Below are 25,862 nucleotides of genomic sequence, written 5' to 3' on the forward strand. Positions count from 1 at the left end.
AGATTCTCTCACTATATTTAAAAAAATATAACATACTCCATCAGCATCATGAACCAGAAAAACCAAGAAGTAAAACGTCTATGCTAAACAGTAAAACCAAAATGTAAAACCTTTAGGCTCTTAAACAGGCCTTCATATCGAAAGTGCACCACGGCAATCGCCTACAAATATCTTGAGAGAGAGACTGAAATGGAACCACATCTTCGAAAGGCCTGTAGGAGTTGAACTCTTTGTGATGGAGACGATGTTGGTTCTGAATGTTCATGCATGGCTGCTTCTAACGCTGATGTTGCTAAGCAGCAATTTGCTGTCATCCTCTTCTAATGCAACCAGTCCACCCTCAAATTCAAATCCGTTCGTGTTCATGAGTGTGGATTGTCAGAGAGCAGCCGCAAAACAATATGATTACATTGTTGTTGGAGGAGGAACGGCCGGCTGCCCCCTTGCCGCAACGCTGTCCGCCAAGTATTCGGTTTTGGTAATTGAGAGGGGAGGATCTCCTTACGGAGTTCCCGAAATCCAGGATGCCAAGTATTTTGGAAACTTACTTGGGGAGACCGACAATTACACTTCCCCAGCACAGTCATTTGTTACGGAGGATGGACTGACTTTAGCGAGAGCCAGAGTTTTGGGAGGTGCAACCGCTCTAAATGCCGGTTTCTACAGCAGGGCGAGCTCCGAATACGTCCGTTATATGGGATGGGATGAAGAAGTTGTAAAGGAGTCATATGAATGGGTGGAAAAGCAGAACGCCTTCCAACCAGATCTCTCCAGCTGGTCATTGGCTTTCAGAAATGGGCTTCTGGAAGCAGGAGTTGTTCCGGATAATGGATATACGTTGGATCATGTGGAGGGAACCAAGATCAGCGCCTCCATCTTTGACAACAATGGCAAGAGACACACAGCAGCAGACCTTCTCAAGTCTGCCAACCCCAACAATATCGTAGTCCTTCTCAATGCTACCGTCAGCAGGATTCTCTTCAATAACTCTACATCTCCAGGTAATTAATTAATTTATCATACACGAATGCCATTTCACAACATTCAGATTTATCTCCGGATGTCTAAATTTAGATTCAGTACTTTCAATATGAAAACTTGCAGGAAAGAAGGGTAGCTCCTCTATGAAGCCGAAGGCCAATGGAGTAGAATTCATGGACGCCCATGGTCGGTTTTATCAAGCTTTTCTTAAAGGATCATCACGTTCCAGCGAGGTAATCGTGTCTGCGGGATCCATAGGCAGCCCCCAGGTGCTGATGTTGAGCGGAATTGGCCCATCTCAACATCTCGAGCAATTCAATATTCCTCTTGTCTTAAATTTGCCTTCAGTAGGCCAAGGGGTTCAAGACAGCCCCCGTGCAACCGTAACCTTGCAATCCCCCACACCCCTGGAATTCTCCAGCATACAGGTAGCGGGTATTCTTAAAGGCTCTCAAATTTACCTCGAGTCCAGCAGTTTCATCCAGACGGCTTCCAGTGCAAATGGAAGCGCATCTTCACAGCCCAAGAATGTATATAGTGGAAGCATATTTGAGAAGCTGGCTTTTCCATTGTCGAGGGGAGAGCTTCGGCTACGTAGCACGGATCCTCGAGACAATCCGTCTGTTCGATACAACTATTATTCCCACCCTCTGGACCTGGAAAGATGCGTGAATGGCGCGAGGATGATCGCTAAAGTCCTCAAAACACGGTCTCTGAAGAAATTTGCTTATGCAACAGGTAGTGAGTCCTCTAATGGATTTCACTTCATCGGGCCAGCGTTGCCAAAGAACACGTCGGACGATGCAGCCATGATTCAGTTCTGCCGTGATACTGTGAGCACAATGTGGCATTTCCATGGAGGATGTCATGTTGGGTCTGTGGTTAACCACAAATATCAGGTGAAGGGAGTTGAGGGTCTGAGGGTTGTGGATGGCTCAACATTTAAAGACGGTCCTGGAACCAATCCACAGGCCACCACTATGATGCTTGGCAGGTAACTGTTACATTTATAATAATCTTAATATTTTAGTCTGTTTTGTAGGTAACTGTTACATTTATAATAATCTCAATATTTTAGTCTGTTTTGTAGGTAACTGTTACATTTATAATAATCTTAATATTTTAGTCTGTTTTGTAGGTAACTGTTACATTTATAATAATCTTAATATTTTAGTCTGTTTTGCAGTGTTTTGAATAAACAAAGGGTAACCGTAATGTTGTTATATACTGGTATGCGTGCAGGTATATGGGAATGAAGATGCTAGGAGAAAGATTCTGAAGGAAGAAGCATTTGCAGTGTACTGTATAACATGTGATATTAATGCTGTTGTTTACAATACTGCGTCTAGCATGATCGAACGGGATCTGTTGCAGGTTAAAGGATGTTGGTTTTCTATTAGTTGATAAAATTTTACATTTGCTTTTAATGTTAGACGACAACAAAAAAAATTAGTATCAATATGTAAAAGAAACAAATTAACCCATATGTATTGGCGTGTCACATGTATGTAATATTAATGGACTTGAGCAGGAGATAATATGATCCGTTGCAGATCAAAGATGGTTGGCTTTGTATTATTTATAAAAAAATTATATTTGTTCTTGATGTTAAAAAAATTATTGATTTTTTATTTTTAAATATAGTAGGAAAAATTATTTAAATTTAGTTGTAAAATTAACAATGAGAATAATTATTTTTGGGGTTATTTATAAAAGTAAGTTAAATTAATCATTATTATTTAAGGAAAATTATTCTATTTAGAATGATTTTTGGTGATTTGTAAGACCTAGGTTTTCACAACTGCCTAAACTTTTTAAGTCTTGTCCCTGTTTTCTTACATCCCTGAAAAACAAACTCTTAACCAACCAAAAACATTTTTAAAACATACTTCATTCTAAATAAAAGAAAATAAATTTGTTTGATATGAGAAAATTATAAATATGTTAAAACAAAACAAAAACATTTTTAGACCGTACATACTGCAGTCTAAATAAGAGAAAGTAAACTTGTTTGATATGAGAAGGTTATAAATATGTTAAAACAAATTGACATGTGGTTGGAGGAAAAGATAAAAAGGATTTACCAAGTTTGGATTTCAATAAGACAAAAACGACAAAAAGTAACTAGCAAGAGGCAGCTTGATGATGATGATTGAATGGGAAAAACTCCACTAAAGGATTGTATTTAAAATTTCATGAAAACGATCTACAGGATTAGGGATAGGGGTTTTGATAATGCTGAAGCAGTTAGGTCATAACAACACATTATATTGAAATAACAACGTTCATTCCCATCACCGAAACCAAAATTCCTGACATCTTATACACCCTTTCCTCTTTATCCTAGGTGGGTAGGTGGGCCCCTATTCACCTTTTCTTCTTTATCCTAGGTGGGTAGGTGGGCCCCTATTTATCCTCTTCTTCGTCTAACAGAAAATTAAATGGTATCGACTGAGAGTTCTCCGCTGGGAGCCCCATTTGTCAGAGTTAACGCCAGCACCAGATACAACCCACAGGCTATTGTGCACCATAGATTCAGGGTGTTAGAGGATCATTGACATGCATGGTATTTTATAGTTTTCTTTTACACACATAATATTGTTTTTTTATTCACAAATATGATACACATATATCATATATAATTAGATTGAGATCCAACAGATATCAAATATAGACAAGGAGGTTGAGATATTCTCTCAACAATATTCCAAACTAATTCTAAACTCAGCATGGAAGCATTGGCAAACATTGAAAGCAACAACAAGAAATTTTTGTCTCACTCTTCTTCATCAACACTCATATCTATTCTAGAATCTCGGAAACAACGCTCTTTCTGGACCACCACATTATGAGTTGTCACTTAACCTCCATTTCAGACATAATTGCCTCTGATCATCATTCACGAATTTTGTACAATTGACGCTTCTTGACTACCCCAAAGAATAGCCTAGATACATAATATCTATATGGACATGCTTCCATCCTAGTAGTATGCATCAAAATGCATATTTCCAATTATATAGCTAAGACCCCAAAGAATAGCCTAGATACATAATATCTATATGGACATGCTTCCATCCTAGTAGTATGCATCAAAATGCATATTTCCAATTATATAGCTAAGTTGTCTACACACTGAGCTTATCCAACATACAACTGGCTATTTTAATGTACACAAATTTACACACACATGGATAACCTGTAAACAATGTTCTTGAAGCCCAAAACACACCAAGACCCATAAGCATATACATAATCACATAATTAAATTAGTGATATGTGCTCTTGGCACCGAAGTACATCAAGAACCACTAATTTGAATTATGCAAAATTGTTCCATAATTTGAATTATGCAAAATTGTTTTACAATTTTTACAAGCATGATGAAAAAAATAAAACTACACAAAGCTTACAACAAAAAAAAAAAAAAACTACACAAAGCTTACAACAAAATCAATTACGATGTTAAGCACACAACCTCCTTCAACTCTTTACACAGCAAATTGCAAAGAATTATTAAATCACCTCACCAACCAAACGACCACGCCAATAGTCTTCAAACATGTCGTTTCATCATGAGGTTTCCTATTCTCATTGAAGACATAGGTCTCCATATTCATTCCCGTCCTTTTGAATCTTCTGTGCTCATCAGAGATTCAGTGAAGAAAATTGTCGTGAAACTGACCTGAGATGAGACACGCAACGACATATTTTGTATAAAAAGGGAACTTGAGAAATAAATGTAGTAATAAAATAAACTTACATTTTGTCGTTGATTTGCAATTATGGGGTGTACAAATGACTCGTAACTCGTTCCCATCGTCAATAGTTTCATAATAACTTATGTATGTATATTCTGCCTTTTGTTTTCTATGAATCTTCAATTTCTTCAAACATTATGTAACCACTTTCTAGATGTTGGCCATGAAGGGAGACCCGTGATCTGAAAGGAATTTGAGCATAGATCCCATGAGCAGATCAACCAAAGAATGAGAGAGAGAAACCACGTTTGGAAGCTACAAATCGCACTAGCGGAAGATCATGTTCTAAGGCATAAAATGATTCAAATTTGTAGCACTATGGTTTTGAGAGATGATGATGTTCCACACACAACTGTTGCACACTACACAACTACAAATGGTATGAAAATTGCTCAAAAAAACCCTGCCTCTAGGAATACCAGATAAATAGGGACAAGGGTGGCACCATGGCCCTCTGGTTTGTTTGTTGTGGCTCTCACTCTTTAATCCAGCATATGGCCTATAAGAGTTTTGAGAGTGCTTGTGGCATTGTGGCTTTCTAGGGGCAACCTTGTTATAGACTGAGGCTTCTTATAGATGGAGGCAGTATCGTAATAACCACGAACGACGACTCTCCTTGCATGGAAAAACAACTTTGGCCTCTAATTTTGTGTTTTGATTAGTCCATCTATGGTACCACTTTGCGCATCCCTTGCTGGTGATAATATCACATACGTAGGTTCATGCTACATACTCACACAGTGACTCTTGCTACAGTTTGGCTTCTCCCTGTAATCACGCCCAACCAAACACACACAAAAAAATGTCATATTCAACACTGCAACGATCAGGAAATAAACACTCTCACACACTAACTAACCTATTTAAACACTATCACATGCTAACTAATCTATTTATTTATAGATAATAAATTCTCATATTTCTTTCATCTTCCTAGGCCCTCCCTTTGAGGGAGTTAGGCCCATATGGTCTCTGATACCAAGAATGAAAACCAATTTTCATACATAATATTTTTTTTTCATTCACAAATGTGGTACACACACACACACACACACACATATATATATATATATTTGGATTGAGATCCAATTGATACCAAACATAGACAAGGATGTTGAGATATTCTATCAACAAAATTCCAAACTAATTCTAAACTCAGCAGTGAAGCCATGGAAGCATTATTTCTAAGATAGTGTACTTAATATAGATGGTGGATTAGATTCCCACCTACAAGCATTCAGTGCCACCTCCACACCCAAGCATTCAAACTTGCCATGCCACCAAAACTATCCAACTCGACATGCCACACAAAATTTCAAACTCTGTGAGGCCGATTTTTTGAAATGAAATGAAATGCAAGATGGAGGGGAAATAATACTATCATTGGGTGCTTATTAATAACCATTTTTATGAGAGATGCAAAAGGATAATTGTCACAACCACCATCAACAACAAAAAGATGAAATTATTCCCAACCACTTGTTGGTACATGGCACACTTACTCCTCTTGTTCACTGAAGTTCTTTTATCATATGCTCATGGCCTAAACTTCACTAAAAGTAACATTACATACTCTTATCTCTAGTATAATCAACTACACAACCTCCACACTAGGTAATAGAGGTTCTCCTTTTGCTTAAGTGAAAGACCTGTAGAGCTTTTGAGGAAGGAAAAGAATAGAATTTAAGTAATTGTTCACTTCTTCATGGAATGTGAGTTCACAAAAGAAGACTGACAAAATTGATGAAAGTGGCCTGTTTCAAATCCCAAAAAAAATTCCACTTGCCACATTGGATTGCAAATTTCTTCAATTCAAAGAGGATTGAACTCAATAATGATCCCAGGAAATCAAAATTTAATTCATCGTTGCCGTGAAGAAACACATATTATAATAATTACTAGCACAACCATATAAATTAAATGGTTGGTAAATTCCAATAGACATCAAACCAATTACTTCATGATACTTCTCACATTGACTAGATTAAAAAAATCATAAAAAATAACTAAATTATAACTTTATTTTAAATTATTATCATACTCATGTTCATATGTCACATGTCAATATGACATTTTTTTAATTAATCAATTTAATTAAAAAGAAAAACATGACATAACTACTTTTGAGACAAATCTCAACCTTTGATATGACTACTACTAAGAATATTCTAGAATATTCACTAGAGGTAAAATTCCTACCATCCACCTAATAATTCTTGATAATTAAATTAAAATTGTAGAAGCCCTATTCTGGTGTAATTAATGTATTATGTGCTTGTAATGGGCATTATACCTTTTTATTTAAGGAGATTCAACATTAATTTTGATTTGTGTTTTTGAGTTATTATAATATTCTTGGTATGTGTTGGCTCTAATAAGACAGTCGGAAGTCCTAACAAAACATCTAAAGTTCTAGAATTTTTCATGTAAATTAATCCTTTTATAGGAAAAGGGTGTAAATAAAGGCTCTTTGTTTGGGTGTCATATACCCTGTCCCCTTAAAGCCTTATTAATGATAAGAGATACTAATTTTTTATCTTCACCAGCTTTGTGATTAGCTCTAATATGACACTGCAACAACCACACCCACACCTAACCTCTTAAGTGACCTTACGGAGATTAACATTATATTTTTTCTTTCTTTCTTTATTCAACTCAAACCTCACTTTTGAAGTTGCCCTTGCACTTTCCACCCATTGTGAACCTTTCAGTGATATAAATTTTATTAAAATTCGAATTTGGATCACCAAGTTATGGCCATTTGCAGTTTTTATACTTGGTTCCACGTTGGAATTATTGTTCATTTGAAACATGGAAAATGATATGGTACCCCAGTCCACACATCAACCTAGGGTGGTGTTGGAAAATATGGAGACTTTCATATTATAACATATTGTCCTTAGCTTGATAATTACATGTGATGATGGATGTTCTGCTATTACTTCTTTTATTTTTTTCATCAATAAATTACCAAAAACAATAATATCACAAAGAGACAGAGTACACAAGATACAGGCTCTAAGTTAGGGCAAAACCCCTCCAAGGGGAAAACATAGAAAATGATTCTCTTCTTCTTTAAAATCTGGTTACTAAAAGAGATTTCCAAGACCCAAAGACCAAAGCCAACAAACCCTCCAAGACCCAAGTCAGCCCCCAACAAGATCTTCCTTGAGAGAACTTCCAACACTTCGATACTACTACACTGCTACTGCAACTTTGACCGCAACTACATATTTTTTCATTGCAACTTCGACCCCTTGCAATTGCTTCTGAATTTCAGTATCTTGTAGATGGAAGATTTAAAAACCCTAGCGAGGCACAGAGAGAGAGATAACCCTTGATAAAATTTGACTTCTACTCCTCTTCTTCGTCCTCTAGCTACTCTTCTTGACCTTCATTATGGTAGATCGAACTTGCTCGAGATGAGTGTCAAAATGAGGTTGATCTCCCTTCTATTTATAGCCTCTCTTGAGGGTTGCATAGCCCTCAATTAGGCCAACTTGTCCTTGGTCTTGGGCTGACTTGGTCTTGGGCTTATCCATGTATTTTACATTATAAAATAATATTTTTCCTCATTACATGATTTGAACTTAAATAGGAACGAAACAAATTACATATATAACCAAAAATACAAAGATGCAATAGAAATAACACTTCATTTCATTAATATCAAACACTGAAATATGCTTACAAACAAAATGGAAATAAGACTAGCTCAGGCGATGGTAGCTTATCTCTGAGAAGAGATATGGCGGCTACAAGCCTTTGAATTTTGTTACAATGAGAATCAAAGGCCTATTTATTATTGAGAAACAATGGAAAACCTTGAACATCCAAAAACCTAACTCTAGGAGATGAAGCGCCAAAATTATGGGCCCCGTTTGGGTAAATTGGTACATCAAATTCCCGAGATCGTAACTTTGGCATACAATCTTCGTTTGACACACACAATACCTCGTTAGAATGATCTATCTGAGGACTACAACTTTCGAGTGACCAAAATCAATTTGAGACCCACGTTGTCCTTGATTTTCCCAAAAAACATCGTTTATGGCCTCAAAATGACCCTCGAAGTTTAGGACCTAAGAAACTACCAAAAATAGTAAACTGTGCTAAAATTAAGGAAATTGAAAAACTGAAAGAGACAGTGGTGGGGGTCTAAGTGGAATATGCGGGTGACCACCAACATCCATCTTGATCAATCCTCCCACCTTAGGAAGCAATGGTCACCATCACATTGAGTGGCTCCATGAGAAGGGGAAACTTCTGCTGAACTTGGTCCCTGGTGAGCCACTTGCCTTGGTGTAGGAGTTGCTAGCTTTGACAACCCGATATACTTGGATATCTTACTAGTGATTATTATTGACCTGTGTGCCAATCATCTGATCAGTTGTGGCCCGTTCCATTCAATATGGGTTTGACTATGTTGGTGTGAGTTGTTTTTCAATGTCTAATGTGTCCAATAATGGTGGGAAGTATGGTCGAAAGTGGTCCACATTAAACACTGGGTGCAAGCGAAGGAATGGGGGAATGCTGAGCTCAAAATCATTGTCTCCCACAACCTTGGCAATGGTGTAAGGACCATATCGAAGTGGTTTGAGCTTCTTATGGGCTCAAGTAAGGTGTTCTTTTTGCAAATGCAACCAAACTTGGTCGCCCACTTGAAACTTATGTGGCACCCAATATTGATCATGTCATTGCTTGTACTTGGAATTTGAATTCTCCAAGATTTCATGAACCTGCTGGTGGATGTGTTGGATGCGTTCAATAAATCTGGTTGTTTTATCATACTCAGACAATACATGTGTGGATTCTGTCTGTGTAGTCACATGAGGCATGACAACATCAATCAGACACAATGGTTGAAATCCTAGACCCACTTGAAAGGGACTATGACCAGTCAAACTATGGAGAGCTCTATTATAACTGTGCTTCACATAGGGAAGACTCTCATTCCAGGTTAGTGGGTGCTTGGAATTGTACATGCAGAGTATGTGCACTATCATCCCATTGACGACCTCTGTCTTACCATCAGTCTGGGGATGGAAGGTAGTCAACTTGGTGAGCTTGGTGTCCAATAGTGTTGAGAGGCTTGACTAGAATGTGCTCAACAACCTGCTATCCTGATTTGATATAATGGTCTGTGTGATCCTAAAATGTACCCATACAAGTTCAAAGAAGAGTTTGGCAGTTTCCTCTACCGTGATACTCTTCTTATAGGCCGCCAATATAACCATCTTAGAAAATATGTCCATGACCACAAATACATATTCATTACCATGCTTAGTAGAAGGGAGGCTAGACATATAGTCCATGGAGATGGATTCCCACAACTAGTTTGGAGAAGGCAAAGGAGTGTACATGCCTTGCTTCTTGATGGTCGGGTTGGCGATGGCGCAAGCAGTGCAGGATTTGATATATTTCCCAACATCTAGTCAGAGTTTGGGCCAATAAAGTACTTTTGTAGTACAACCACAATTTTCTCCACACCAAAGTTTCCTGCAACCTGACTATAGTGTGCCTCCCAAATCAGCTTGGCACACTCGCTTGAAGGAACACAAAGGTGGCCCAAGTAGCATAATAATGCATCCTGGAGGTGGAAATTAGGAACTTTCTTTCCATATACTAGCATCTGGTATGTGGAGGCAAACTCTGGATCATTTTTGTATAGTTGCAGCCATCTAGAGGTCTCATGGCCACAAGAGTTGAGAACAGTAGTCAGTGCTACAACTGGGGGTCAGTTGAGGCAGTTTGCAACATTATTGTCGCTTCCCTTTTTGTATTTAATGTTCAAGTGGAATTTTTGCAGATATGTAGACCACTTCTAATGGCGATTGTTCTGCAACTTCCATGGTGTCTATATAAACTAAAGAGGTCGGTGATCTGTGTGGATGACCAACTCCTTCCCTAAAATGTAATGCTTCCATTACTGGCAAGCCTACACAATGTAATACATCTCTTCATCATAGGTGGGGTGCTTTCAAATTGTATCAAAAATTGTCTCACAATGATAGGCCATTAGATGCCCGTGCTGGGTGAGGACTACACCAATAGCATAGTCTAAGGCGTTTGTCTCGATTTCAAATGGTTGCTGCAAGTTTGGCAGTGTGAGTACTGGTGCATAGCAGAGTCGGTGTTTCAACTCAATGAACGCCGTCTGTTGGGAGTCGAACTAGGAAAATTTTTATATCGCCCTGCCCTTAGTAATCTGACTCAAAGGCCAAGTGATATGGGAGAATCCCAGCATGAACCTCCGATAAAAAACTTCTAGGCCCAAAAAGTTCTGAAGCTCTGTCAAAGTGGTTAGGGCTGGCCAATCCTAATGACTTGGATCTTAGTTGGATCCACATACACGCCACACTCATCTATGATCTAACCCAAGTATTAGACCTGACTCATGCCAAAGGTGCATTTCTCCATGTTGGCACATAGTTTGTGCTACTGAAGGGTTTGAAGGACCTTCCGAATGTGTTGTAAGTATTTTTCCGAACTCTTGTTGAAGATGAGGATGTCGTCCAAATAAACAACCATGAATGAGTTGGTGATGTGCCACAAGATGTAATCCATTAGCCACATAAAAGTAGCAGGGGCATTTGTCAACCTGAAGGGCATAACCAACCATTCAAAAACACCTTTTGTTGGCTTGTAGGGGTCTGACCTAGGTTCAGAGGTGATTTGGCTAAACAAATCCTAGTACTAGTGGCCCTTTCGGCAACAGTCTACGGATCATAGACTAAGGTCTCACTCGAAGTAGTATGGGAGGGTGATAGAGCCAAGTTTCTACACCCTAGAGATGTATGATGACTTTTGGTGGTCCGCGGCTTGACCCTGTGTGCACGTCGCTATGTGCACCTATCAGTACCTCGCAACCGATGATGTTGTCTTCACCCAGCCCTACTCGCCGCTCGATCCATGTTAGTACCCAATCCCTTATTATTAACTCGATATTATTTGATCACTTAACTTATCTGTGTGTGTTTAGTTATACTTAATAGAGTTCACCATTCATAGCAGTGCGCAGGATAAATAAAACAGTATAATTGCAAAAGATATCGACCATATAATAACTTAAAATAGATACACAAGATTTGGAATCAAACTTTTCTTTATTATTCTTTTTCCTTCGTTACAGACTCAACTCTGCCCTACACACTCAGCTGCAGGGTTCCGTGCACTCAGCTGCAAACTCTACTAGGCCTCTGCGCACTCAATTGCAGAGCCTCTTCCTACTACTACGACCCAAATCACTTAGACCTTTACTCTATTCTCACTATCTTCTAAACTCCATTCATTCCTTTTTCTATCTCTCATTTTCTTTACAACTTAGATCCTCGCTCTATTTATACAATCCCATGGTCTGCGGACCATGGGTAGGCCGACACTACATTCAAATCTTAGGGAGGACAACCCTACGACTCTAATATACAACTTGCACTCTGCGCCCATAATTTGTGGAGTATTTTCAATAATAATACTCAAAACTTGGGCTTTGAGCCCCAAAACATGTTGTGGGCGGATTCCATGCCCAACAGGCCCCCAACACAAACATTGTGGCTTGTCCTCAAGTCACTCTTTCGGCGCGATGATCTTAGTGCAGAGTCCCTCCAGTTGGTCCCAAATGGCTTGAATGTCGGCAGTGCACTGAGCTATTGCCTGTTGAACCTACTGCATTCTGTCTTCTGAGCCCTCTGTTTTCGGTGTCTTATGCTGCATATATACATGCATCCCCTGAATCTGCACGAGCTTTCCTTCAATATCTGCTATGATTGCGAAGGCTTCATCAATCCATGGATGGACGTGTGCTTTGAGAACAACTTCCTTATGGCGTGCCGCATCCACCTGCTCCTTTAATGCCTTGGATTGCTGCATCCTTGCAAGCTGCTGAGTAAGGTCTATTTTTTGTGCAGTCCCTTTGATTTTGTCATATTTTTACTGGAGTCATGTGCCTCTGTCTCTAGCCGCTAGATGTTGGGGTCCTCCTGCAACATCATGAGGACATCAAGCACCTACTCCAACATGTTGGTACAGTCGCGCACTACACATCCAATCTCTTCCATCCCTACTACAATAGCATTGGAACGCTTCTCTCTAACTTCTTGGGGAGTGGAAGGTTGCACCTTCAATGCAGCTCAACAATCTGGATATTCAGCTCTAGTTGCACCTTTGTTGTCTCTTCTCTGGCATCGCAGACTCCACTTGCTAAACTGTGAATCTGCACTTCTACCAATAGATCTGCTGCAATAGCCAGCTCTAGGATGCGTCGGCAAGCGTCATCTACCGTCTGTACCAACTGTTGGTTCTGCGACACCAAATGGTTGCACTGCAAGCTAAGCTATTCTATATTAATCTTCTGCTTGCTCAGAACCTAGATCGCACGACTCTACCTGGCGTGCAACTCTATTGTTATTCCATCATGTAGCTAATAGAGCATTTCCTGAGGAAGTGCAGCTAGATTAAGGCCAAAGCCTCTCATCATGCTAACTGTCATTCTGTCCATCGCATCTGTTGATACTAACGGTCCCTCTGGCAACACTATTGTGTTGGCCATCCTCACGCGCAGCATCTGTTCTGCTGTTGAAGTGTCCGGTGTGACGTGTGTAAACAAGATACCTTCCTGAGGGGGCCGCACCTTTAACTCCTGTAGCTGTGTCCTAAGGGCCCCCAACACACTCTGCTGCTCCGTCATAAAGTCTTGGAGTGCTTCACTAGTGACATCGCGAACCATCTCACTGATGTCATGGAGATCACCTTTAGATAAGGTGATCGGATCAATGGCCAACTTCGAGGCCTTGACCATTTTTCTTGGACCCGATCTTTTTGCGACGCGTGACCGTTTGAGTTGGGTTGAGGTGGTTCCTGGGTCCATGCTCTCTTTTGCAAGGTCCGTGTCCTCTGCCTCCTATCCTATAGACACTACTTGGCCCTCCTCTGCCTGCACTATTGCGACCTCTACTGCCTGCGTTGATTCTGCTGCTTCAACGACCTTTTTCTGCTCTGCGGCTTCCTTTGCCGCTTCGCGGGCTGCCTTGACCTCGACTGCCACTTTTTCGTTGTGCCTTTTCTCAGCGAGTTCGGTGACACATAGCTTGGCATCATCCTTCCTTTTCTGTGTTGTTGTCTTCTCCAACTCCGCCAAATCCGGGGCATGCCACTCGGGAGGCCATGTCTCTAACACTGTAAAGATTATGTCATCAATGGCTATGAATGGGAGCTTTGTCCATTGCTGCGCCGAATAATTTCGCACTCTGATGTAGATATTTTGCATGTCCACCTTGAAGTCTGCAAAACTCTGCAAACTATTGTGCACTATGGGGGATAGGCGCGACCTCCTATTAATTTACATTCGGATGCTCTCCTCCATGAGCACCCAGAAAATCTTGGTATCGCAAATCCGTTTCACGTCCTTGGTGGCCCAAGGCGAAGCATACTTCGTGGCCTTTGGTAAATCACGGTCGATGCTCGAGAAAAGGCTTTCCTCCTGTAGTTCTCCTGCTACCAACAAGATGGATAAGAGAAACCACGTGTAGTGGAAGGTCTTACCCTGTTCTTAGGCCTCCTGGTAGTTGAGCAAAAACTCTTCACAGAGGAACTTGGCCTAGTTGAACTAGACCCCTTCCGTACATTGTTCGGCCAGCACAACTACCGGTGCTGGTACTTCATCGCCGCGACATTTTCTCATTACTTTACCAGCTAGGAGTTGGGTGGCTACGTGCACCCCTTTATCCTTGATACTGGTGATAGTGTAACCCCTATTTTTCTTCTCGATCTTATATTTTTTCTTCGTGGCCTCTACGAGATCCAAGTCACTGCTTTTCCCTACTATCACCGCGGGGTCCTTTCCCTTACAGGGAAGCCGAGAAATCTGCCGTGATGGGAATAGGATCCTCTAGCCATAAGTACCCATCATGCACCAGGAAAAGTAGCTACCTAATGACGAAAATGTTGATGGGTGTACCGTGGAAATGTGGTATCCATAGCAAACGAAGCAACCCGACCTTTTCCACACGACATAGCCATTTTCACGGATCTAACGTTATCGCCAGCCCTTCCGTATTTTGTTTCATTAGGTTCGTCGTTTCTAAGTGCAGGAACTACTCGTTGTCCGAGGTCCTAGTCTTCAAATTTCAGGGTGGGCACGCATCCTAGAAGCGAGTCCTCAAAGGTAATTGCATCAGGGAGGAGCAAGGTCTAGAGTGCACTCTTCGTTGCATCTAGATCCTTTGGTACTTTGGCTTTCCCTTTCCATGGAGGGACATACTCGGGCAATTTCACTACGGGGCGCATTGGTTGGATATCTTCCTCCACATCTTCTTCTTCCTATATTGTGGCAATCAAAGCCTGCAAGTCCTCTTCTACTTCATCTGTTTCAATGGTGACTACCTTGCCTTTTTCTTCCATTGATAACTTACTGTGCCGTGGATTCCTCGGGGACATGCATACTGGTCCCATTGCCTACTTATCTTTCTTCGGCCTCAGCGTCCATCGGCGATTTAGGGATTTTTGTCATGACCCCAGTGACTTCGAGAACATCCTGTACCATGGGGGTCTACGTGGCCTCAACGACGGTTCCTTCCTCAATTCCCAATCCATCCTTATTGGCCGCCATCATTTCTACACAGGTCTCTCGCGAACTGAGGGGCTCTATTATTGCTCGGCTCTCAATGCTTTGTGCTCTGCTCAACCGCAATGCTCAAATGACCAAGTGTTGTCCATTGGCCATCCCTTTGAGTTTTATAGCACTTTTTGAATTAAAATTCAACTGTTCACCCCAATTCCTAGCCATCAATTCTTTCTTGGCGGCAGATTTTTCGAAATCTTGCCCATAACTGTTGCGTAAATGCTCGCCACCCATTCCGTTTGGCCTCAAATCGGACATCCCTCCATGAGCAGTGACACCAAGGGTCACTTCCCAACCCACCCGTGTGGCAGCGCATCCCTCCATGCGCAGGCACGAACCTTGTGATAGGTTGTTCTTGCACGCACTTGTCAGAGTGCGTAGCTTCCAAGTAGAATAGTTTATAGTCCCACGCTCCCTTTTAGCTGCCTAGAGTGCTAAGATTGTTCTTCCTCTAGCTAGTCAGGTGGTCGTACCACCTGTGTGAGCCTCCATCTCGCCCTCTAGTATAGTCCGCAGAAAATCCTCATCTGTCATTGTGGTGATCAGTGTTGCGCACTCTATTGCTTGTAGTGTGCTCCCCTGGGTACTGTGTTTCCTGATATACAATCCTAGCCACGGAAGCAGACTAATTAATTCTCGGCGATAGTCTTCTAATTCATTAGTATGATCACCCTCACCTTACCTTGCCGTCCTTGGTTTATTGATGAGACATGCTCCCTTGATCTCATTTTCCAACCTCTTGACCTCTGCATCCATCAAAATGTTTTTCTTCCTTAGCTGTACCCAATCCTTTTCAAGTTCGCGAAGTCTAAGGTTCCCTTGCCGAATGGCTTCTTGAAGTCTTATGTGTTCTACTTTGTGTCGCTGTGTGATTTCCTCATCCTGGGCTTCACGCATTGTCACACCTGTGGGTGCTATTTCGTGTGGACTGATCTTCACATGCTCCTCAGAGATTACGGTCCTTACTTCAATCCACCTCCTTGGATTTTTTTTTGCAGTCAGGGTTTTGCATATGGTCCCATAGGCACATCAAACCACTGGTACACACAGGTCCCAGTCAATGCGTCTCACCTAGTGAACCCTGTTCAGCACTTCGCACACCTTGTCAAGTGCTTCTCTGTGGATAATCCTTATCGTGCTTTGCCTTTCCTCCTACTGTATTTTGTTTCAATTCTCTATTCTGGGAGTGGAGTGCACCTGTGCGGGCAGCATGTCATATGTCTGTACCCATCAGGAAAGGTAGGCGCACAAGTTGTTTTGCCCCTCGTAACCAGCTCTCATCCTTAGCTGGGGTTTTCCAAATTGTAGGTGTATCATCCTCTTGCATCCATGCCAGTCCTCACAACTTCCCTGATGTGTACTCCACCACCTTGTGGGCGTTGCAGACAGTTCCCATTTCAGAGCATCGAACCGCTGCTGTTCTAGTACCGCGCTTTCAAATTTTTCCAGGAATTCATCCACCGTTGTCAACCCGTCATACCTAGGCAGATCCCTTACCTCTGTTGTCACGCAATGCAGTGATCTAACCATAATGTTGTAATTAAGTGTGGTTACCTCATGTAATTGGTTTTGCCATCGTTCTATTTCCTTGTCTAAATCCAAAGTGCAGGAGCTTTCACGCTCCCGCAAAATCCTACCATCTGTTATTGGATTCACCCAATCCTGTTCTCGCATGGTTATCTTGTAGATACAATCGAGATCGTCATCACTATCATCATCGCGCACTGGTTCAGTGTATCATGCTCCTTCGGCCAGATCTAGTGGTACTACTACGTGTAATAATTTTTTCTCAAAAATCATTTTGCGCTTCTTCATATTTATGACTTCGTTCATATCGGTGGCCCAGTCTATTCCTAGTAGCGCAGGATAGGGATTGTTGTCGTCGATAATATCTATCACTTTGAAATTCGCCAATGTGCTCTTCAATATCCACCGTTACTCCTTGCAACCTCCCCATGGGGAGGATCTTCTGTTGTTTCGCCATTCACAATTGAATAGGAGACCATTGTAATGTGGGTCCGCCCATGCGTTCCCATGTTTGTTTCGGTAGTACATTCGCATCCGATTTGAGAGCCAGGATTACCTAATCCATTTCATACTCGCCGATTTGTGCAGTCAACCTCATTTCCCTTCCTATGCGCAATGCATGCTTTCCAAGTTTCCAGACCATGCGTGGTTCTCCTGACCCCACAAATCTAGTGATAAATTCTTGTAGTCTTTTTACTGCCTTTCTGTCGTGCAGTAGTTTCATGCATGTCTCCAGAAACGTAGTGAGCATTGAAGGATCCATCCCGGGTTCTAGTTGATCCTTACTACCTGAAGTGGAGGCCTCTGTGAAGCTCTTCTTAGCTTCCATGAACGTTTCCTTTGTAGGAGCCTTACGAACCCACACACTTTCTTCTAGTTTCTTCCCTTTATCATCTCCAGTGGTGATACTGCTTCTAAGCACTATGTTTACATTCGGGTCTTCTTTGCACGGCTCAAACCTCCTCATTTTCAAATTCTGAGTGGGGGGATGCTGGAGTTTCCCTTTTTCATGTAGCCTCACTATCAAGGTAGGGTAGTCTTCTGCCTCATGATCAAACTGAGTACAGTACAAACATGATGTTCTTATCGGATTCATACAATCGCGGGCATAGTGTTCGAGACCTCTATAATTGTAGCAAATTAGTTGTTCATGACCCCTTGTTGGTCCCATTCCACCTCGACCTCGTCTGTGCCCCTGAAATCCAGTGCACACCATTCCTGCATTTGGGTCGATGGCTCACATTTCGATGTGTACCCTGTAGGCAGGAGTTCGATCCATCATTTGTTCGTAGCTTCTGTAGGTGCATTCATCATCGCCTACCGACCTGAAGAAATTACAAAACAATTGTTGGGACGTCTGCGTATACTTCTGCAATAGATGATAATTATGCATAGTGTGTTTTCCTCCTATCTGATAGATTTCACACCATAGTGCAGGCGTCGCGCTTGGTCCTGCTTGTGCCTCAGGTCTTAATGGCACCGACGCTCCTCCCATTAAGTAATTCGTGAATACTGGACAATGGTCCTTTTCATGCCCCTAGCCTTTGCATTTTATGCACCATACCTCCTCCCGCACCTTTGGCTGAGGTGTCCTACCATGTTTCAAACTATGCATTTTCAGACAGATTTTGTAGTTGCGCGTGGATTTGTTGGGCTCCCAGACTAGGATCTTGTATAGGGGTCTCATGCAATCTCATTGCCATCTCCAAGGCTTCGGCCTGGGTGGAAAGCTTTTGTTGTGATAGCATCGTCCTTAAATGTGGTGTTAATGACACTACAAACCATGTGTGGTGTTTTCCATTCATCAAAGTCATGTTGGCTTCGCGAATCACACTCTTCAGCCTCTGGTCAAGATCCTAGGGGGTCTTGCCCGGGAGCATCACGATCTCCTTAAATCCAATAATTTATTATGTCTCTAACTTTGGTCTGCTAAATTTCTTGTTCAGTGCAGCCTAGATTTCTGTGATTCCTTCTTTTGGATGGTCATTCGAATGCTTAATGTACCATGTTAATGTGTAATCCTACAACGTGCTTACCAGCATAGCCTTCTTTATATTGTCATCCACAACTCCTTGTGCTTCCCATACTGCCCTTACCACAAACCATAATTGGTTCGGATTCTCATTCCCTACTCCTCTGAATACTGACAGTTTGATCGCACTCGCCATACTGAACTATGGTGGTGGCGGAGGTGGGGTGGGTGGAGATGGAGGTGAAGAGGGTGAGATGGGTGGCGGTGTAGGTGGAGGTGGTAAGCACGGAATTCGTTGCCTTATCAAACTTGACCACGCTTCTTGGAGAAACTTTCGCGAGCTCTTCCTCACTTTCCCGTGAGGGTGAAATTAAGGGACTAATTTCTAACTCTTCACTACTTCCGTTTCTGTAGATCTTCCCACTTCACGTAGTCGCAAACATTAATTTATTCACATAACCTACTTTTCACACAATAGTATCTTATTCCAGCTATTCAAAGATTCAATATACTTACCTCACGGTCCTTTAAGGAAGCATCGTTTTGTCTACTATAGCTGATGGTCATATCTACCGCGAACTCAGTTATGAATCCTCCTATAATCTGATCGAGCCAATGGTCCATAGCTCACAAGATCTTATCTCCTGACACTTCTAGTCTGTGCATTAATTCTGGGGTCCACACAATTGGTTTGTCGAGCCTACACCTTCCCTGACTGTCTGCTAGCTTTGTGATCCACTCATACAACTCAGAAGGAAAAGATGCAAAGAAAATTTCATGGATTTCCGTATATAAGTAGCGCTCCAACCACTGTTCCTTAGATTCTCGCGGATTCCTATTTTCCTACGCCACGAACTTGTGAATCTTCTTGTTCAACCACCCTTCAATTTCTTTCTTGGTTGGATTCCAGTGACACAACATCAGACATCCCTTATGCAGATCTCGGTCCTAGCAATGAAACCATTTGTTTTCTTGTAGAGAACTGACCCAGGTTCAGAGGTGATTTAACCAAACAAATCCCGATACTACTAGCCCTTTCGGCAATAGTCCGTGGAGCATGGACTGAGGTCTCACCCGAAGTAGTATGGGAAGGTGCTAGAACTAGGTTTCCACACCATAGAGATGTCTATTGATTTTCGATGGTCCACGGTTTGACCCTGCGCGCACATCGCTACGCGCTCCTGTCAGCACCTCACAACTGGTGATGCTATCTTCGCACAACCCTACTTGGGGCTCGATCCACGTTAGTACCCAATCCATTATTATTAACCCGATATTAGTTGATCACTTAGCTTATCTGCATGTGTTCAGTTATACTTAACAGAGTTCACCATTCATGCCAGTGCACATGATAAATAAAACAGTATAATTGCAAAAGATATCAACCATATAATAACTCAAAACAGATACACAAGATTTGGAATCAAACTTCTCTTTATTATTCTCTTTCCTTGGTTACAGACTCAACTCAACTCCGGCCTACACACTTAACTGCAGGGGTCTGCGCACTCAGCTGCGAACTCTACTAGGCCTCTGCGCACTCAGCTGCGAACTCTACTAGGCCTTTGCGCACTCAACTGCAAAGCCTCTTCCTACTACTATGACCCAAAGCACTTAGACCTTTACTCTATGCTCACTATCTTTTGAACTCCATTCGTTCTTTTTTCTATCTCTCATTTTATTTACAACTTAGAGCCTTTCTCTATTTATACAATCCCATGGTCCACAGACCATGGGTAGGCCGACACTACATTCAAAGCTTAGGGTAGAAAACCCTATGAATCTAACATACAATTTGCACTCCACGCCCATAATTCGCGGAATATTTTCAACAATAATACTCAAAACTTGGGCTTTGAGCCCCAAAACATGCTGTGGGGGGATTCCTTTCCTAACACCTTCCTTGGATTTGAAGGTGGTCTTCCATACATCTATGGGCTCTATTGGGTCCTGGTGATATATAATCTTCAGATTGATCTTGCTGAAATACTTGACCCCCTTGATTTGGTCCAAAAGGTCATCAATTTGTGGGATTGGATACCTGTTCCTCACAAATACTTTGTTTAGTGCCCAATAATCAATGTAGAGCCCCCAAGTCCCATCCTTCTTAAGGTAAAAGTACAATCAGGCTCCCACAAGGCGAGGAACTTGGTTGGATGTGCCCTTTTTGTAGCAACGCCTGGATTTTCCACTTGATCCCTTGATTTTCCAGAATGGAGCGGTGATATATCGACCAGTTGGGTAGAGGTGCTCCAGGATTCATATCAATTGAATGCTTTTCCTGATAGTTCCAGGGTACCCCTGTGGGTGGGGAGAAGACGTCCTTGTAATATTCCACAACTGTATCCACCTGCTTCTGTTTCATGGAGAAACCCTTCCTAGGGGAAATGGATGTGGTTGCGATATTCCCCTTACTTTGAGAGCGAATAAGATAGAAAATAAATTTCCCAGTCTTGGAGATGATCTTAATGCATTGCTTAGTGGATATCAAAGAGATGTCGGTAGGTCGGGGCTATCTCCGGTATCCTATATAGCTTACTACCAAACTAAATAATAACAGAGTAGGGCCTAGAACCATATACAACATGCCACTTCCACAAGTATGGTTTTCCTAATAATACATCACAAACTTCAAGAGGAGCAACATCACACATTACCTCATTCGTGAAGGGCTTGATGCTATAGGAAAGGCAACACTATTGGCTAATGAGGAGATCTTGTCCTTGGTGAAGAAACTCGATGGTGTATGACTGTAGATGTGTTTTAATCAGTACGTCCATCTGCTTCATGACCTCTACTGAAATGAGGTTCATTTGGCTCCCACTGTCGACAATAAACTACAGCGGAGAACCCTTCACCCACATCTGTGAGTGGAAAATGCATTCCCCCTCCTATGGATCTTCAAGCTCAATCTTATTAATCTTAGTGGTGGCCACGGTAGCACTGGGCTCCATGTTAATGATCTACTTCCCTTTTTCATTCCCCTTGTCGAGTTCTAAATCAAAGTCAGAACATGTGTCTCACTCGAAAACCTTCAGCTCAGCCACCAATGACTACTTGGCCCAATACTCGCTTGTGTTGTGAGTGGATCTCTTATGGAACTCACACCACTTTCCCTTGTTCTTCTTTGTCCTATGGTGTTGTTATTTTCTTGCGGCTTCAACGAGTTATCTTGGGTCGCCCCATCTTGCCTTTTCCCTTTCCTCTGTTGTTTGAGGGAACCTTTCCCTTGCTTTGAATTCACAGATCAAAAGTCTCACTTTTCATGTTTAAACATATGCTCAATCTTGAAAATGTATTGATATGCCGTGCCATGCAAGGATATGTCCAAGAACTCCATCTCATCCTGGATGTACCTATGTAGGCAGTTGTGGTACTTGAGTACCAAATGTTTCTTAGAATCCTTGATACCCAACTTCATGCGAAGGGTATGCAAAACATTGGTAAAATCCATCACATATTGGTCCATTCTCTGCGCAACATGGTCCAATTTATGTATTTATCCTCATAGATCCTGACAGGGTAGTACTGCTCCTTGATGGCATCTTGGAATGAATTCCAAGTGGGTGTGGCAGAAAATAGTGAGGGTGTAATTTCATCCTTCTTGTCACAATAGGTCTCCCACCAATCCTTGACATGGGGGGTGGCTTTAAGAAGTGAAAAAGTAATCTTTTCCCGTCTGGAAAAATCATGAACAGAAAAATATCCTTCTATCAGATTTAACCATTTATCTATGACATCTGCATCTATCTGACCCTGGCAGGAGATGTGTCTCCCTTGGGTAGCTACTGAAGGATCTCGGAAAATTTGTCCATCATCGCATTCCTCTGTCGCTCGAGGGATTCCTTGAGCAAGATTTTGAAAGGATCTCCTGCCCCGTCATCTTTCTTATCTTCCACCATGGGGGTAGCCAGTCTTGCAAAGGTTTGACCAGTTTACGCCCTAACTCCTTCTATCCTGATGTTGGGTCCCTATAATACTAGTGTTTACCCCATTACTATTGTTGTTGCATCCCTTATTAATATTTTTTTGCCCCTATTATCCCCATATTGTTATTATTATGCCCCATAGAATCCCTCTATTGATATTTTTGTGGCTTCATATTATTATTGTTAGGTCGACTAGGTTATATTGTGACTCCTTAGACTCCTCTATATAGAAAGGAGGTTTTTTCATTTGAATCATCCAAGAATTGTTCATTTATGTAATGTAAATGAGGTTGCCCCCTCGAAGAGGCTGAATTCTAAGGCGTTGATCTATCTTTTCTATCTTTTCTTGAGCTGGTTTCATAACATTTGGTATTACAGCTTTGGATTTTAGGGTTTCACTGCTCCAAATAGGTCATTGTGGAATTTTCGCTATAAATGTTTTTATGCAACGCTTCAGGAACTTAAAAAAAACCCATTTGAGAAGACATCGCTCTGAACCTCGGATCTAAATTTCAAAGTTTTTCGCGCTATATTTGCGGACATATGATTTTAGGAAGTCGGTCTTTTTGCAGACTCCTAAATTACATTCCAAACAGGTGGCCTGGGGAAAATCGTCATAACTTTCTCTCTGAGCATCGGATTGAGATTTCGTAAGAAGTTACAGAAATAGTATGGACTGTAGTGTCTTGTAGATATTGTTCAAAGACAAAGGTTGAAACAATGACTCGTGGCACCTAGTACAAGTTTGCTCTACTGAACTAGTCTATAATCAAGCCACTTGGGAGATTTCACATACTCTTCCTTCGAGAATCCAATTTGGGTCAGACTGGTGGTGTTGGAAAGAAGACACAGAGGGCTACTGCAGGTCACAATTTTAGAACTAGGTGATCATAAAGTACAGAGATACATCAGAGGCAATATCAAGCTCCTACAAGTGAAAAAAGGTGTGTAGATTTTTTTAAATTTTTGCTTAAGCTTGGTTTGAAAATTTATTTTGAAGGAATTAAAAGGGCATAGTAGAGAATTATTATCGGTAACTGATGCCCCAAGGAAAGAAAATGCAAACACCTAGTAAGCAACCTAAAATCTCTAGCATGACTCATGAAGAAGTGGAAGAAATGCTACATGATATATCAAAATTACAAGAACAAGTGCAACAAATGTCACTCTCACAAAAGCTAACAGAAGCTAAGATAAATGGCATGGAATCTAAGATAAAGGGCATGGAAGCTAATATGGATGATTTGAAGATAGATTTGAAGACAAATTTGAAGAGAGACATGGCAGATTTGAAGAGAGACATGGCAGATTTGAAGACAGATTTGACAAATTTTCTACAAGAAATACTTATTGATGGTGAAAAGGTAGTAAAGGAAACTCATGATGCGAAAAAAGAAATGTTAATCATGATTTCTTAGACTCTAATGTGGGATCTAAGACCCACCATATTCCAAAAATCGATATGAGGAAGTTTGATGGCAAGGATCCCTCAACATGGATATTACAGATGGAGCAATTTTTCGATCTCAATAATGTGAAAAACACAAAAAAGGTACGTATTGCAACTTTATATTTGGAACCAAATTAGTTTGTATGGTATCAATGGCTTTGCTCTCGTAAACAAATTATCACTTGGGCAATTTTTACGGAAAAATTGACAGCACATTATGGGGATACAAAAAGCAACACTTTTTTCAGCCAATTGATAAGTCTCAAACAAATGGGTTCAATAATGGAGCACATTGAGGTGTTCCAAAAATTGAACATAAGGGTAAAAAATATTTCAAAAGAGCATAGGATTGATGTGTTCATAGGGACTTTTTTGGATAATATCCAACATGATGTTCGCCTTTGGGAACCTGATTTATTAGAGAAGGCATTCAGGTTAGCAAGAAAAATGGAAAGCAAAATTATGGCAACCAAGAAGCATGCCACTCACAACTATAAAGATGGAAGTGTTGTTGCCCCTAGTCTTCCACAACCTATAAGGTTGATACCACAAAAATTGGAAGAAAAAAGAGGAAAAGGGCTTTGTTACAGTTGTGATAACAAATACACTGAAGGTCATATGTGTGCTGAGAAGAAATTATTCTACATAGAATGCGAAGAGGAAGAAGAAAAGGAGCAAGAAAGGTCAAAAGAAGAGGATATACTCCAGGAACAAAGCCTAGATAAAGAAGAAATGAATCTGACCATATCTTGTAATGCATTGGGGGGAATTACCACTCCTCAAACCATCAAGATAGAAGGACAAATCGAGAAGAAAAAGGTAATAGTGTTGATTGATTCAGGAAGTACCCACAATTTTATTCATTGTAAGGTAGCAAAAAAATTGAATTGCTTCTTATATCCAACACCAGAGTGTCAAGTGATGGTTGCAAATGGAGGAACAATAAATTGCTCTGGAAAGTGCCATAATATCAAGCTATCGATGGGAGAATATGTATTGACTAGCCCAATGCTTTCCATTCAAATGGGAGGTGCTGATGTTGTACTAGGAGTCTAATGGTTACAATCCTTGGGTACAATAGCTTTTAATTTTCAAGAAATTTTCATGAAATTTTCTGTGGAAGGAAAGGAAGCTGAATTAAGGGGTATTGCAAGGAAACCAGGAAAGATAATCAACTCTAATGGTATGACAAAGCTTCTAAAAAAGGAACAAAGGGGTGTAACTGCACAATTATGTTCACTAGATGTTTCCACATTGCAATCATATATTTCTCCAGATCTCCAAAAAGTCTTGGACAATCATTCCAAGGTATTTGAGACTCCCAAAGGTCTCCCACCTATTCGTGATCATGATCATGCTATTCATCTCATTCTAGGAAGTGTTCCTCCAAACATCAGGCCGTACAGATATCCCTATGCCCAAAAGAGTGAAATTGAACATGTGGTTGCAGAAATGCTAGAGGCCGGTATAATTCAACCGAGTCAAAGTTATTTCTCTACTCCATTAGTATTAGTGCACAAGAAGGATGGATCATGGCAGATGTGTCGAGATTATAGGGAGCTTAACAAGCTCACTATTAAAGATAAGTTTCTCATCCCTGTCATTGATGAATTATTGGATGAAT

The 25,862-nt window shown here is 41.1% G+C and overlaps 1 protein-coding gene across 1 annotated transcript; it reads left to right on the forward strand.

Moving 5' to 3' along the window:
* Positions 1–216: 216 nt before the first annotated feature.
* On the forward strand, positions 217–2,495 carry LOC149152168 ((R)-mandelonitrile lyase-like). Its single transcript, XM_089440001.1, has 3 exons — positions 217–1,001; positions 1,105–1,975; positions 2,224–2,495. Exons 1-3 carry the CDS (start codon positions 236–238, stop codon positions 2,258–2,260), a joined length of 1,674 nt encoding a protein of 557 aa, XP_089296127.1. The 5' UTR covers positions 217–235; the 3' UTR covers positions 2,261–2,495.
* The last annotated feature ends 23,367 nt before the right edge of the window (positions 2,496–25,862 follow it).

Source organism: Pinus tabuliformis, chromosome 9 (assembly GCF_031772625.1).
Source record: "Pinus tabuliformis cultivar Carrire ecotype Pingquan chromosome 9, CPIR1, whole genome shotgun sequence".
NCBI classification, from domain to species: domain Eukaryota; kingdom Viridiplantae; phylum Streptophyta; class Pinopsida; order Pinales; family Pinaceae; genus Pinus; species Pinus tabuliformis.